Source organism: Dermacentor variabilis, chromosome 9 (genome assembly GCF_050947875.1).
Source record: "Dermacentor variabilis isolate Ectoservices chromosome 9, ASM5094787v1, whole genome shotgun sequence".
NCBI classification, from domain to species: Eukaryota; Metazoa; Arthropoda; class Arachnida; order Ixodida; family Ixodidae; genus Dermacentor; species Dermacentor variabilis.
Window position 1 is genome coordinate 147176639 of NC_134576.1, and position 16185 is coordinate 147192823.

Consider the following 16185-nt stretch of genomic DNA (forward strand, 5'->3'; position numbering starts at 1 on the left):
TGCAGCATATGTGGATACATAGTAACCTGTTTACCTATATTTTTTAATAAACCAAATGAAACAGAATAACAGCTGAGCGGATTTAGGTGAATTTCTTTTGGAGACAAAGGGCTGGCATATTCAGAGAAATTGAAGGCTGGCTCACATATGTCGAGCATATTGATACGGAACAGTGTTTACAATGACGAAGAAGCGAGCAGTCAGAAGACTACGACGATGATTGGAGGCTAGCGCGGGCTGTTGCCTCTTGGCCAAGGGCGGCGTATTGCCTTGTAAATATACTTGTATATAGCTTTTCGTCTGCGTCTTCCTATGTAACAATATCAAGAACCATTTAAAACTGCAGCTTACAGTAAGCAACCTTGCACAATAAAATTACAATCAGCGAGGGCTGCAAGGATTAGTAAATCTTTATAAATTTTGTCAACTTAGCCATCAGTTTCATCAATGTTTGATTTCTTTAGAAGAAGCCTTTTCACCAGTAAGATTCGGAACAACCAGCTTTGTTACACTTACTGGCACTTCATGGGAAACTTACGTGCAGAACCTTGCCGTCCAGTAAATACGAGGCAGCGAGGTTAACGAGGCTTACATTAGGTTTGGAACGGGAGGCAGCAGATGATACAGAAAACAAATAAAGGTGACGGTAGACATAACTAGTACACAAAAGAGAAAGTATGCTGACAATTACTCAAGCATGCTAACTCAAATGTCTCCTAGCACTCTTGTAGCCATATCTTGATCAAGGGTCTCAAACATGCGGCCCGCATGGTTTCATCGAATAGTGCACTCGACTGTCGGCGCTGCTTTTTTTTTTTTTTTTTTTCATTGCGAGATAGATATAGCAGTTCCTGGCACCAGAAAAATACAAACATCGGCAGTTGAATAACCAGCACAGACCTTTCAAAGTGACAGTAGCACGATAGCAAGATTAGGCATGACTAAACGTGACCATGGTCATCCTCCTGCTTTAAAGTCAGTGCGGTTGTGATAAGACTTTGCCAAGGTAGGCATGTGCAGAAGACACACCCTTGCCAACGCTTACATAGCAGGCAGTTTTGTAAACCGTAGTTTTCTTGGATCACATTACACCTGTGCTGTCCCATCATCATGCAGTGTCAACCATGGTTCGCTCTCCCATGTGCTACTACTTGGCAAGAATTTCTGTGCAATTGCAGGCAAGCTCTGTGAAAAAAAGGGGGCGGGGGAGAGGTATGAGTGAAGGCTGCCGCACACCTATGGGTGTTGCCTTGATTAGTTATGTGGACTGGATGTGGCCTGGTGTCAGAAATGAGGTTGAGACCACTGATCCAGATCATTGAAGAGCACGGTCATGCCCCCAGGATCTTCAGTTCTGTAAGAGTTCGTTTCGGCCACGGTGCTAAGATTCTCTGGCAAATATTGATGTGTTCTTGCTGTGGCATTTGAGGTATGAGAGGGTCACTGTAGTTTTTGCTGACGACCTCTGCAAGTGTGATGAGAGAGTGTGGTGAGGCTCAGAGCAGTCGTTTGTTCTAAAGGGGGCTCTTGTTTTCCCAGGCTGCTGTTCGTGCTTTGCAGCAAGTGCGCAGTGTTGGTGGGCGCAATGTGACCATCTACACGGACAGCTCCTTTCTCATCAACAGTAAGTTTGGAGGCAGGGTGGCAGAAAGCGGCAACCATATTTGTTCAGGCTGAATTTCTAGTTTTCAGTTATGATATACTGTATTTAGCCATGTGACAATCATGCGTTTTGTAGTGGAGAATATGCATGCCGCACTGTAGGCACTGCCATCGCTTCAGCATGAGACCTGAGCTCATGTAATTGATACCAAGAGCTAGAACTACATTGCCCGTGAGCCGTCTTTCTTCACCGGCTCTGGAGGCGATAGTCGTGCCACTACAGACTGTTTATACAGAGCCTCTTTCGATCCCTTGGATGGGTTTTAGTAAATACCCCTCTCACTTTTTGTTTTGTTTATTATTTGACTGGATGCAAATGTTGCACAACTGGTCGCAAGCGAGTCAAGCTTGTGGGCACTCGCTCGCAGGATCTGCTATGCCGTACTTGGGAAACCTTGTGCAGTATTTGAAAATGCGGCAGCGCATAAAAAAATACACGGACGGAGACGACTCAACAAGGATGAGCGCTGAACTTCCAACAATCTTTATTGTGAATGATCCATGAATATATACATGCCGACCAAGCCAGGGGTTATCAACATAAGTGTAAATATGCCAGCTTTTTGCCTGAAAGCATGATGGAGGCCATGTTGACACATCCCTCCCCAATTCTAGAAATCCGCTCAGATTCTGTGATTTCCCATGTCACATGTGTTTTACTCTTCTTGATAACGGAAGTGTCTGCGAGGTTGGGTAAACATTCTGTTGAAGTCACACAATTGCTTGCGAGAGAGCCTTCAAATTCTTTCCTTCACGCGGATTTTTTACGTTGTTAGCATGCTCCCTTAACCATTCATTAACACATCTTCCATTTTGGCCAACATACACTTCTCCGTGGCTTAAAGAAATTTGATACACTACACCTATTGCGCATTCAACAAAAGGCTGCCTGTGCTTTATGGCGCAGTAATGTTGCTGGTTTGCCACCAGGTTGGTCAAACTGTAAAAGCTTTGACAGCTTGTGGGGGGCAGAAAACACTACTTTCACGTCGTAACACTGGGCCACCTTCTTGAGATTGTGTGATAGCGTGTGAACGTAAAGTATCACAGCTACGTTCTGTCTACGCAGTGCATGGGCTTCACACGTTTGTGGCTTTGTGTGCATCTTTTTGAGAAGGCGATCTGCCACTGAAATGAGGAGGTGCTGAGGATACTTGGCGCTCAGCAGTCTTTCAGCTTGATGGTTAAATGCATCTGAAATACAGTGCAGGCAAGATTTGCCGAGAGCATTCTTCAGGCACAATGTCGCAATAGCTCAGTTAACAAGCTTGGAATGGGTGGACTTGAAAGGCAGAAGTGGTTTGGTGGTGTGCGGTTCATAGCACCAGCAGACACCAACACCTTTACACTGAAACCAGGTATCTAAAAATCAAATTTTGCCATTGATCGAGAGTTTGTGCATTAGGTCAAGCGGGCCCATTGCATCTTTGAATGTAGCCAGCACCTTTCTGCTATCACATTCAATGTCCTGCGCCTTTATTGGTTGTTTTAAATTGTGAAGTGCAGGCCATTGAACTTTCTGTATTCACTTTTCCTAATCATATAATAAAGTTCTCTTTTTGATTGATTGATTGATGTCACATTAAAAAATAGAGCAACCTGGCAGCTTTTGCTTGCTTCATTCTGCTGAAAAGTAACTGAATTCACAAGCAAATGCTGCTGTTAGAGTGTGAAAGTGAAGTAGCTGTGGCTTCTTTGAATAAAAAGCCTTGTTCTAAAACAAGGCAATGCTGGGTCAGAAGTGCTGCAACCAGCATAGTGTGGCTCATCATCTGTGCTTAGTGTTCGTCTAACTGCCGCAAAGTTATACATGTTAACTGAATACTTCCGAACTCTGAACTGGTAACAGTTTCGTTCAAACGAATGAAATCGAGCGAAGTTAGCCAGAGTGGCAGTCTGAAGCTGCCTGCAGTATGCCTATTATGTGGCTACATGACACAATTTTGGCATGCAATAGTAGGCAACTCAGCAGTGAGCCTTTCTCACATGAAGTCTTTGACTGTTTATTTATTTGTACATACAGCGGCCCAAATATGGGCCATAGCAGAAGTAAATTATTGGAAGCTGCACATTTGGCACAGACTAGCAGGTAGCATGTGTAATTTCGAGTGATGAAATACCACATGGTATCACGCCACTTCAATCCATTTCATTTTCAACTACTTTTTATGTTTCACACATACATTCGTTTCATGAGAGAGGCTGGTTGTACAATAAGCTCCATACAGTCACGAACTGATGACTTGCTGTTGGTAGAAACTTCATAATGTCACTGCTTACATTCATCTCACCCAGGTGTCACTAAATGGATGGATGGCTGGATCAAGAAGGGCTGGAGGCTGTCTGACGGCCAGGCTGTCAAGAATAAGGAGGACTTCCTGGAGTTGCTCAAGGCAGCAGAGGGACTCCGCGTCAAGTGGGTCAGTGTCCGTGAAACTGAAGAAGCTGCAGTCTACTTTGCATTTGTTCCTGCTTTGCTAGTACGAGGTGACGACCGAGTGGGGCACCGGAAGCGCTGAAGCATTACAAGATGCTGAGGCCAGTACACCAGAGGTCTCAAAACACATGCAGGTCTTTTGCGCACTGCCTCTGTCGCCCTCAGGTGTGTGAACACACTGCCCTCAGTTGCATGCACGCCTGGGCAGCTTGCTGCAGTGCAGGCCACAGCTAGCTACATGCTGACGTGCAGTACAATACCTCACACGAATTTGAGAACATTGCTGTAGACCCATGCAGTAGTGGCCAACTAGTGCCAACATAGTGAAAACGCTTAGCTGTCAATAGGTAGTTTTAGTTCAGCGTACGCCATACCACTGCGTACGCTATAATATAGCGGGTTGTTACTGCGCATGCGCAGAGTGCTAAACGACCCATAGCGTATAGCGTACACACACTATTTCGTAGTTTGCGGGAAACTTGGTGGTGGTCCCGGCTGCCTGCTTCGAAATGAATTTGTCATTGCTTTTCTAACATGCACTTCATTCGTAGCAAATGACTGTGTAAAGGGCTTTCGCTCAGTCTCGGGCCGCTTCGGCGACAGAGGTTTATGGATAACCTTGTGGAGTTTTCGAGATCGCTTCTCATTTCGAACAAGTCGAAGCCTAACGAAAGAAACCTTCAAGATGTCAGCGCCACCTTCGTAAAGTCTGGAGATAGCCGCGACCACAACATATGGCCTCCGAGATTGGAAGATCTCGCAAACCAACTAAAATTGTAATAAATGTGTGCTGCTTAGCATATGCTGTACTACAGCTTACGCTATACTATAACTGTCTAATACTGACATTTTCAGAGTGTCACATGTGGCAGAGCTGATTTAATAAGCTTGGTGCAATGTCATCTGTGTGACTCGTACTGGTTTACCGAATGATGTTGACAAAATGGCCATTCTGAGGACCTGATGTCCTGCATATTTGCCGAGAAGTCAGCTATTGCAACCCGACATCTGCTGGCCTGAGGGTAGTTGAGGTGTGCTTAGCCATGCAATCTCTTCTCTGTTTTATACTTATAAGGCAATGTTCAGAAGGTAAAGCAACTCTATTATTGGTGGCACAGAGACTGCGTTTCAGTGAAGCTTATTAATCTTTCTTTTACAGACTGGCTTTATTAAACAGTGCTTGTTATGTAGTATAGTAGTTAAATTCTCTGTAGCGTAGTCACATTATGTGCAACATAAACGCCTACGTTTGCTTTTGTCGGAATTGCTTTGGGTGGCAGCATTACCTTGGATGTATATGTTGGTGTGCCCTTGGACAGTACTGCTTTCAATGAAAAGTGTTGCTATGTTCAGCTATTTATATATTTCTTTGCTTCATTATCTTATTTTTGCATTTCACTCATGCCTGCTCCCCTCTGCAATGCATTATTAAGCCCTGATGGTAATAACAAATGAAATGAAAATTTTGCACATAGAACACAGCTTTATGGTAACAGCGGTGTTACAGGGACCCTGAAACGATATTTTAGAAATGTACCGAGTCATTAGAGTAGGTCCTTCAGATCATTAATTGATGCATCTAAGTGCTCCGCGTAAAGCCTGTGATTTATTGTAAAGTTCTAAAAATGTCCATGGCTACCGACCGCACCAGCATGTCGCTCGGGTGAATTTTCAGTCGCCTCTGACCATGTGATGCAAGGTGCCCTAATAATGCTAGTAGGGCGAGCTATCCGATTGGCTGCCCAGGGCGCATCATCGATAAATTTTGCAACTGTATGGTGAACAAGTATTGTTCATAATAGTGTAAATGTTAATTTGTTTCTATGAAAAGAAAGTAACAGAAAGAGAATGCACAAGGACAGTTTTTCACTACAATTAAGCACTTCCAGCACAAAGCAAGTGTCGTCTGCTTGTGTTACAATGTGCTCCGTGGTGACAAGAGCTCCGTGGTGAGTGTTTATCTCAATCTTTCTTTTCGCAAGCACCATGGTTCGCCCTTGTTACCATATTTACATGATTGTAAGTCGACCTATATTTTTTTTAATTTGAAAATCTGAAGTGGGGGGGGGGGGGGATCGACTCACAATTGAAACCAAAACATGGTGCCACAAAAAAAGCGAGACTAGTGGGATATCAGGGGAGCTACAATGTAGATACAATTTTATATTTGCTCTATGGCCCTACCTGTAGCTTTTCACTATCCTGTGTGTTTATTTGCATTTCGGGAGGGTTTTTCAACATTTTTTAGTTTTACAGCACGCACAGCACTCACTGGGAGGTGTCGTTAGTTCACGGAAGTGGTGCTGTTCCATTTGTAGCGGCACCCTCAGAACAGCGGCGCTTGCGGGGAGTATCGATAATTCATGGAAGAGCAGACACCGCTCACGTGTTCCTCTTTCCCTGTAGCTCTTTAGTTTCATGCATTCTACTTGACTGCCAGCTACATGCTACTTCCGTGCTTCCTCAGTCATCATGAGTGCTCCGAGTCCACTAAAGATTCGGCGCTCGTTCACAGCAGCGTTCAAGAGGGCTGCCACTCTTCACGCTGAAGAAACAAATAACTGCGCAGCAGGCCGCAAGTTTGATGTTTCTTAATGGGTGGTGCAAGAGTGGCGACGGCAAGCTAAGAGGTTTCTGCGGGCCGAAGTCGGGATGCTTTCGGAGCTGTAGGCCAAGCTTGCAGCATACGTTGCTGAAATGCGTGATCGGTCCCTGCCAGTGATGTGCGACATGGTCATGAGACAAGCCTGTATCTTCGCCTTTTAAGGCCCTGCTCTGCCCTGAGTACGAGTGGCTGGTAGCAGAAGACCGCGAACTTATGCCAACCAGACATGTCAAAAGAGGCGCCCAAACAGACATGTCAAAAGAGACTGCTGCGTGTGGTTGTGTGCTTTCAGTGCGGACTTATGTATGTGTGCAGATGCACTTCGCTGCAAATGTGGAATTTCGCTGGACGACAACGTGCTGTGGGACAGTAGCAGCAATGACGATGGCAGCACTAGTGAGGACGAGTAGGCCAGCGACCATGCCAGCTACAGTGAAACCTCATTAAACCATAGTTGGCCGGAGCATGGAAAACGGTAGTACTGTTTGACTGAAATAGCATGAGGTCAACCACTTACCTGTCAAAAACGGAACTCGTAGAGAGTGTGATGAAAGGGGAAAAAAACATGCAGTATTTACTCACTTCGCGCGCCAAAAGTGTTATTTTCGTTCAATGCCGCAGCGGCCTCAAACTTGCTGAAGCTGCGAGCCAGCTTTTCAGCCAACCCCCTCTTCTCGGCAAACATCACATGGCAGATTCCTTGTTGGTGTTACGTATTCTCCATGCACGCGCGCGGCCACGCTGCGGAAGTTGCGGGGCGCCTTTTTCATTGCGGGGTGCTGTTCTCATCGCGACGATTGCATTCATGATGCTGATATGGCTCGGAGCTTCTGCCATTGTCGGGCCTGTATCACCCGTGCTGTCGCTTTCCACGTCGTCCTCATCACTGTCGCTAGCCGACACTTCGGCAACAACAGAGGCAACGATGGCAAATAGTTGAACCTTGTAGCCGACATCCCTTCGCAGTCACAGCAGCGCTGCTGAGCAACTTCTTTGCATTCCAAATGCCACACACTGTAGTCAACAGCAGATCCCTGTCGCATGCCAGCGCCAACTTCTTCATGTCATGTTCAAACAATGTCTAATTTTCCTTCTATTCTGAGCATCCGGCGTCTTTTTTTTATCTGAGCTTCGGCATGACAAGAGTCCTCGCATGCACGACACCACAACGCTCTCTGGCACACCGCTGAAATGATGTTGATGTTGATGTGGCTTCACGCGCAAACGCACAGGGCGCTTGGAGCCGTCTCTGAGGCTTGTTGTTCTGCCGGGCCGCCCGATGGAGACAACGCACTGCCGTATTTGCGCGACGAAAAGTTGAAACACTACTTGTTAACCGATACGTACGCAATAAGCTGATACGGTTTATGCGGATACAAAACACATTATGTTCAATGGCCGCTCAGTCGGGGATTTGACTGTACTACTTTTAAAACGAAACTACTGTTTAAGCGGCTACAGTTTAACGAGGTTTTACTGTAGTAATAAATTTTCTTTATGGAATGCGCCCGTGGGTACGCTCGTTTTTTTTTCCCCCATCACACGCGATATGGGAGGGATCGACTTATATACGAGTTAACTTACAATTGTGTAAATACGGTACGTATTTACACAATTGTAGTTACTGTAGTGACTGACAATATCTCAAGCTTTGACATCACATCCCTCTGCAAGGCAGCAGATGAGCGTAGTCGCTGCTGCACACTATCGCTATCCGATCAGTGCCAGGATTTGCACGTTTGTAGCCATCCCTTTACGCCGGGGGATTACTACCGCAATAGTGTTTCGCATGTCCACTATTGGGGTAAACGCAAGTGCAAGCGCACTGGGCCTGGCCGTCACCGTGCCGTTTCGCGGAATGAGCAGAGTAACAAAGTGTATTCTAGTTTGCTGCTGGTGTGAATTTTTCACAGGAGTGTAATCCTGAACACATTGTTTTTCTAAATGTTTAAAATGTTTTAGACCTTGTTAGGGCAGTATTAGCTCTCTGTTTGGCTGGACCGTGCAGACCGACCAGGCCGCTCACGTACGTCTACGCTAAAGCTTCTTCATCAGCTTGAGTTTATGCCTCCAGCCATCGGTCGAAATGGCCACCTCGCCTGTGGTTACCAGAATGCTGGACACGCTTGGAGCTGCAACAGAATGCTCGCAATGCACGCTGCTTTGATGGTTCTCGCTTGGAGTCGACTGCCAGGTGATTGGCGGAGAGGTTGGATAGGCTTCGTGCGCTCGCTCTTAGACAACCGGAAGTAGACAAGACGTACCATCGTGACACACAGCCAGTGAAGGCAGAGCTTAGTCCCTGTCACTCAGCAAACGAATTGAGGAGAAAATGCGTATCTGTGCAGGAGAGTAACTTGTAATTGTCCGTAGCAAATTGTGGTGCGAATAATAAACTGTAGGTGTACCCTACGCATCAACAAAATTTGTCCAAACAGTTTCAGGCACCCTTTAAGGTGAAATAGAATACTACAGTAAGCTTGAACAAAAATTTTTTATTACTGCTGTTGGTGCTTTATGACTCTTAGGATTATATAACTTTCATGTGGGTTGCCTGAAGCTATTGCAGAGGTTTTGTGATGTTGCCTTAATAGACATGCAGTAGTGAACAATATTACTGTTTCTAGTCAAAGATTCATCACCTATGTTTCTATGGTATTACAGTGGAACCTTGTTGTTACTTTCTTCGCAATTGTATTTTCCCAGCTGCTACTTCGCATTTTTGTGATCTCAACCTAAAGGCCATTGACTACTATGTATTACGTTTCCATTTGATACGTCACCGTTCAGTGATGTTCCCACATCGTACATTTCATCGAAATGCGATGGTCACATACATTTACCGGTGCAGAGGCAAATTCGAAGGAACGAAATGCCGGAAGTATACGACCGTCAGCCCCTATAAGTGTGTCACAGCACCATTGTAATTCTTGCCGACTTCATGTAGCAAGTTTTGCTACAATTAGCTGTGTTATGCAGTGAAACACGTTAAGAGTAGAATGGGCTGTTGCATAATGCAGTATGTGTCCCTTAATTATACAAGCGCACAGAGCTGTTTTTAAGGCTGTGACAATTTGGGACCTTCTTCATTGTCACAAAATTTTTTTCTGCAGTCCTTTGAAAAATTTATAAACAGAGTTCCACTGTAGGATAACATCGTTTATTGGCGGTGTCATAAAGCTCCGTTTTCGACTTTGTTTATTTCATTGTACTCACTGTTGTGTACGTTTCAGAGTTTAAGAACTAAATTCTGGGGTTTTACATGCCACTACCACACTATGATTATGAGACGCCCTGTAGTGGGGGACTCATGTTTAATTTTAGCCACCTGGGGTTCTTTAATGTGCACCAATCCACAGTGCACAGGCATTTTTGCATTTCGCCCCCTATCTAAATGTGCCCAGGATTCAATCCCAGGATTCAAGCAGCGCACTGCCAAAACTACTACCATATTTTCGCGATTCTAAGCACCCCCCTCTACTTTCACGAAAGAATTTGGAAAAAGTTTGCATGCGAATCTAAGCACCCCCCTATTTGTTAGGAAAAGCGAGTAGCCAAGACCGCCAAGCGCGCTTGCTCGCTCTGTCATCGAGCCGGAGCCAACTGAGTCCCAAGGTGGAACGGCGTCCGCGGCGCGATCCTACCGCACAGCCGGGCTGCAGAGCCACGCGGACTCGTGAGTGGCAGTGATAGTGACTAAACATCCGACACAAGCGGTGGGCTCACTGTCTGCACCGATTTTTCTTTTGGATGTTTGCAAAATAAAATGTTATTTCTCGCACCCGTCTCGTCGTGATGTCACAACGAAAAGGGGTATGGGGAGGGGGGGTCATTCCAGATTTTTCTAGTCTAAGCACCCTCCCCCCCCCCTCACTTTGGGCATCGCGATCATGAAAAAAGGGGGTGCTTAGAATCGAGTAAATACGGTACATCACTGCGGCGGATTTGTCTGAGTTTGTATGCAAGTAGATCTGTGTACATTCTTTTTTCTCTTCTTCTTGGATCACCTGTGATTTATTAAACTTGCAGTAGCATACCAAGCCTTTCGCTCAGCTAACCTCCCCAGTTATTATCAAAGTTCTTTCTTACAAACATGCACATATTTTTATACACATACTGGTTGATGTAACTAATTTCCTTGTGATACAGTCCTGGAATACGCAAGTTGTGTGCTTGATGGTTGGGCTATGCAGTGTGAATAGCATAATACGTATGTCAATGAGTGTTCCAAGAGGCTGTGGCCGCATGCTAATGGTCAGGCATAGTGCAGCACCAAATTTCTGAGCAGTACAGCTAACAGGGTGTCTACCAAGTTGACATTTCCAAATTCCTCGAGTTTTCCAGGTTTTCCCTGAGTGCCTTTGCTAAATTCCCTGAGCGACACAGAACTTTGTTTTATGTCAAGACGGGCTCCCTACATGATGTCGCCCAATGGTGTCACTCTAGTAAGCATGATGAAAAATATAAAATAAATAAATAAATAACTTAGTCCAGTTGGAATAGTAAGAGGTAGCGTTTATTTTATTCAAAAAGAAAACAGAAGGGAGGGGTTAGTAAAATGCACAGCGAATAAAATATCTTTGAGAGAAATAGTAAAACCAATTGCAAATCTAGTCGAACATTCTCAAATACAAATAAGAGATGCATGCAGAATATTTTTGAATATGAGCTATTTCTATCAACTGATAGCAGGCTAATTGGTGTGAGGCCCAAACTTTATCACAAGTAAGATTATCTCGCAACAGCTGGTAAGTCCACCTCAACTGTCCTGACATACTCTCAGCCTGCACACAACACCTCAGTGTTGCGTTTCACTGTTTTAAAGAATCTTTTTTGCTTGAATGAGGGACACCTGCATCTCGGCATCAGCCAACACTTTGCTTTTAGAGTGCAAGCTCCTTCAAAAAAAGTGGTCGTATGCTTCCTTTCCTGTTCATTTCTGAATGCGTAGGTCCTTTGTCTTCTTGTTCTCCTTCGGCTGCGCGTTCGCCAGACGGACTATTTAAAGCATCCTCTTGGACAATTGTACAGTCAGCGTCCGATTTTTCGGACTCCCTAGGGCCACGAAAACGTCCGAAAAGATGAATGCATGTCTTTTACAGCCCTTAAGGGTTCGAATCGCCACACGTCCGAAGAATCTCTGAAGGCCGGCCAGTACACTTATTAGGCATAGCGGTACTTGTACTGCGACAGATGGCGGGTGCGCGTGTATAATTAGAAATACATGCTGTGTCCCGTGACAGTTGCCCCTTCCCACTTGTTATGCTTCACAGCGTAACATTACTGTAATGAGGCGAAGTTGACTTTCGGGAACAGGCATTATGCAACGCGCCGTGCTTTCCGAACTTGGAAGCCAATCGCGATGACCACAAAGGCGGTATCGTTGCCATTGCTGACAGCAGCGAATTCTTTCAATGAAAAACACGGCACATAACGGCAAAAAGCTTAATACCGAACCTCGAAGCAGCTAGGCCTAGCGTCGCCGCGGTGGTGGCTACAGCTGCAGGTGGATCTGCGTGCGAGTGTGCCGGGTAGAGGCGGCGAGATTATCAAAATGATGGCGGTGGTGGTTTTAATTAATGCCGTTTCGGACCTGCGGTCACGGCAAAAAGTCCGGAAATCGGACGGCAGAGCGTTCTTGTGTCCGAAATTTCAGGCGTTCTTATACATTGGCCCTATGGGGTACGTAGTTGTGCCGCGAAGCTGCCCGAATTATCTGGCGTCCAGAAAGTCCGTCATTGACTGTACTCTGGTGACTCTTCCAGCCGACGCAGCATCAAAGACCATTAGTTACGATTCCCCTCTGTTGCTCCAGCCAGCATTACCGCGACTTTCGTTCCCTTTCAATAAAATTACAGCTAATTTTCCCTGGTGGAAGCACAAAATCCCAGAGAATTCCCGGTTTTCCCGGTTGGTAGACACCCCAAGCTGAGGCAACCCAAAATAAATATGTCTTTATGTTCATTAATATAGAAACAAGCCAAGCGTTAAAAGATTTCATGGCAGCTACTATCGTAAAAATTTGGATTTGATGCAATGTTACCTCTATATGCTATACCGTACTTACTCGAATCTAACGCGCACCTTTCTTCCGGTAAAACAGGTAAAAAAATTGCATGGGCGTTAAAATCAAGTACAACACTAAATGCGCGTTACCATATCGCAGTCAGCATTTGAAAAATGGCCGCCTCGTACGCGTTTCTCACCTAGCTGCCATAGCTTCCTCCATGTGCATACCTCCATGTTGTACGTGTAACCAGGCGCTGGTGTAACCTAGTCTACCGCCTGTCTTCCTGTTTTCTGCATTTATTCAATCAGCATGGAAGCGCCGACTGCGAAGACACGGCGAGTCCACCATGATGCCGCACTTAAAAGGAAAGTTATGTGTGCGGAGACGGACGGAAATCGGGCCGCATCATGACCCTTCGGAGTTCCCAAAACTTGCATGCTGGACTGGTGCAAACAGAAGCAGAATATTTTTGCCAGCAAAGTAACAAGGAAGGGTTTCAGTGGACTGAAACAGGGACGCTTTGCCGAAATAGAATAGCTGCTCGTGGAATACGTGCAAAAGTAGCGAGCGGCACAGCGGTCTGTGATGACCGATCTGCTCAAAGTATGGGCGATGCAGTTAGCCCTACAAAAAGGGCTAATGCGGAGTGACTTCAAAGTGAGCAGGTGCTGGCTATCAAATTTTATTAAAAGAAAAGGCTTTTTTCATCTAAGGCAGAGAAGAATATGCCAAAAATTGCCCAAAAAATATGAAGAGAAATTGCACAATTTTCAGCGCCATAGAAACGGCTACCACTTCAGACAGATTGGAAATGCCGATCAGACGCCGCTTTACTATGACATGCCTGCCACCACAACCGTTGAAAAGAAGGGGACGAAGCAAGTGCGCGTTTCGTCTTCCGGTCACAAAAAAACTAGTCACTGCAATGCTTTGTTTCACTGCGGATGGGCACAAGTTGCCCCGTATCTTATCTTCAGACGGAAGACTGTCCCGAAAGGAATCGTGTTTCCGAGTGGCGTGATGGTGCGCACAAATGAAAATGACCACGAACTTGGTCGCTGACTGGAGTGAGAACATTTACGCATTCAGCTGCCACCTTGACTAGCGCATCAAGGACAAGCTGGCTGCATGCAACACCGACCTTGTCGTGATACCCGGCGGCATGACATCGCAGCTCTAGCCGCTCGATGTTTGTTTGAACAAGCCAGTGAAAGATAAATTCGGTCGCTCTACACCGAATGGCTTGTCAGTGGCTGCCACAAATTCACGCCTGCCAATAAAATAAAGCATGCTTCACTGCAGGACTTTGCTGGATGGGTGAAAGATGCATGGTGCATAATCCTGTTTGCCATGGTCAACAAGGCCTTTAAAAAGTGCAGGATTTAGAATGCCACGGACGGCACCGAGGATGAAATGCTTCGGTCTGTTGATAGCGATAAGGAGTTGTCTGATAGCGACAACGAGCGAATATCTATTGCCCCAAGCGACATTTACCGGTGCAGTGAAAATATTGGCAGCAAGGTACGCCGTCTCCATTTGTGTTTTTATTTATCGGAACTTTAGTGTATTGGGGAATAAATATGTTTTTTCCATATGAGAGAAAATAGTATTTCTATATAAAAGCACGAGGTGTGCCGTATTGTACTTTTTTTTTTTTTTTTGGTCGTGGAAAACTGATGCGCGTTACAATCGAGGCTTTTTTTCTTTTGGTCACTGAAAACGGGTGCGTGTTACAATCGAGGGTGCATTAGAATCGAGTAAATATGGTATATAGTTGTAGGTATGTGGTTATATAAAGGGCGGCACAGATCTAATCCACTTTACAGAGAAGTGCACGGAGTGATTTTTATTACCACTACCTGTGTAGACGCCATGGTGCTGTCTGCACGAGTCTCTTATAGTCAGGGATGGATGTTGCCAAATGTGCACGCTTTACGACTGTGCAGGTGCATGTCCGAGGCCATTCTGGTGTGCCAGGCAACGAGCAGGCTGACCGTTTGGCCGTGGCTGCACTTGACCTACCGCTGCCACCTGGATGACCACTGCTTCAGTTGCCTGTTTTTCACATTAAACGTAATTTCTTTTGTGCGCTAGGAAATTTGTTTCAGTCTCTGACTTCTCCTAAATGTCCCTCACTGTAAAATGGACAAAATTTTAAGAGGCACAGCAGCACTCCTCGAATATGATCAAGAAACGTTTGTGACCTGGAGAAACTGCTGCCATGAATGTGCGAGCCAAATATGTATCAAATAGATGCTGCAGGAGTCAAATCTTGCATACGATGTCGGCAGCTCACAGATGGCAGCCATTGCTCACCTGACCATGAATTACTGCATTTTTCTGCGTGTAACCTGCACCCCCAGTTTACAACAGCCCCGGGAAAGAAGCAAATCCGCACTTATAACTTGCAGAAATAACTGCATACTACAATGCTGAAATCCTTGCAGAAGGTCTCTGCTCATGAATGCACATTTCATCTTTGGCCAGTTTGCCGGTGCCAGTGCACTATTCGCTAACTACTAAAGCAAAATGGCGATCCATGAAGAGGAGGAGAATTGAAAACGATTGAGGGGAGAGCGCAGCTTCAACATGCAACGGTGAGCAGAGGGTGGGGTTCCCCAAGGTGATAATGAAACTGAATGGAGGAGAACCTGGCTGACCTTAAAAAAGACCACGTGGCAAATCTGACTTTAGGAAGCTGGTTGCCATAGTGCAACACATATTAAACTCTTGCCCAATTTTCTTGCTAAAGTAAATTGCCGCCCATACACCCCGGTGTACAGGTGGTAAACCAGTGAAGCTAAAATGTGTGGCCCCAGTGTTTATCGCTGGGTTAATTTCAACGGTTCATTAAACTCTTTCTCAATTATTGGTTACATAGCTGTGTTTCTTAATGAGGTTATACGCATGTTTGGCCTGGGTTTATTACATTGTTTATTAGAAATGCCACACATTGTGCGTCGCATAATCACCATCATGGACAGGTGCAATTAGCGGTTCATTGTGTTAATCAAGCAGGTTCATCAAAGTCTTTCTGTATTATGTTACATATATGTTTTGCAATGTGTTAATCATAGTGTTTATGACTTGGTTATTACTGCAGTTACCAAGTGACACATCGGGGCCACACATTTTTTTATCTATTACAAAGTTAGAGAGAGACTGCTGTGCGCGCGCTCTGCTGCGAGACAAATGACATCACTAGCGGCGTAGCCAACGGCACGCCACACCTTTGCTGTGAGATAATTATGTCGTCCTGACAGTGTCTTAACCCCGTCCCCCTCTGTTCCCTTCCCCACAATAATGCATAGGTAACTGTATTAAATGCGTAAGCATTTCTATGCCTACCCAATGAGAAATGTGTCTGTCCGTCATGCAAGACTAATGCAATGGTTCATACCCTCCTAAACAATGGCTCGTATCTCCACGGTAGTGTTTCTGTGGTCAGACGAGTGTTTAGCATAGGCATAT

At 45.4% G+C, this 16185-nt stretch overlaps 1 protein-coding gene across 3 annotated transcripts in view; it reads left to right on the forward strand.

Moving 5' to 3' along the window:
• LOC142557791 (ribonuclease H1-like) overlaps positions 1-14812 on the forward strand; it is a 36181-nt gene extending 21369 nt beyond the window's left edge. For all 3 annotated transcript variants that reach the window (XM_075669912.1, XM_075669910.1, XM_075669911.1), the window contains exons 7-9: positions 1540-1624; positions 3958-4082; positions 14661-14812. In XM_075669912.1, the coding sequence (XP_075526027.1) occupies positions 1540-1624; positions 3958-4082; positions 14661-14753 (303 nt within the window). In that variant the 3' untranslated portion in view covers positions 14754-14812. The remainder of the gene's footprint in view (positions 1-1539; positions 1625-3957; positions 4083-14660) is intronic.
• Positions 14813-16185: the final 1373 nt, after the last annotated feature.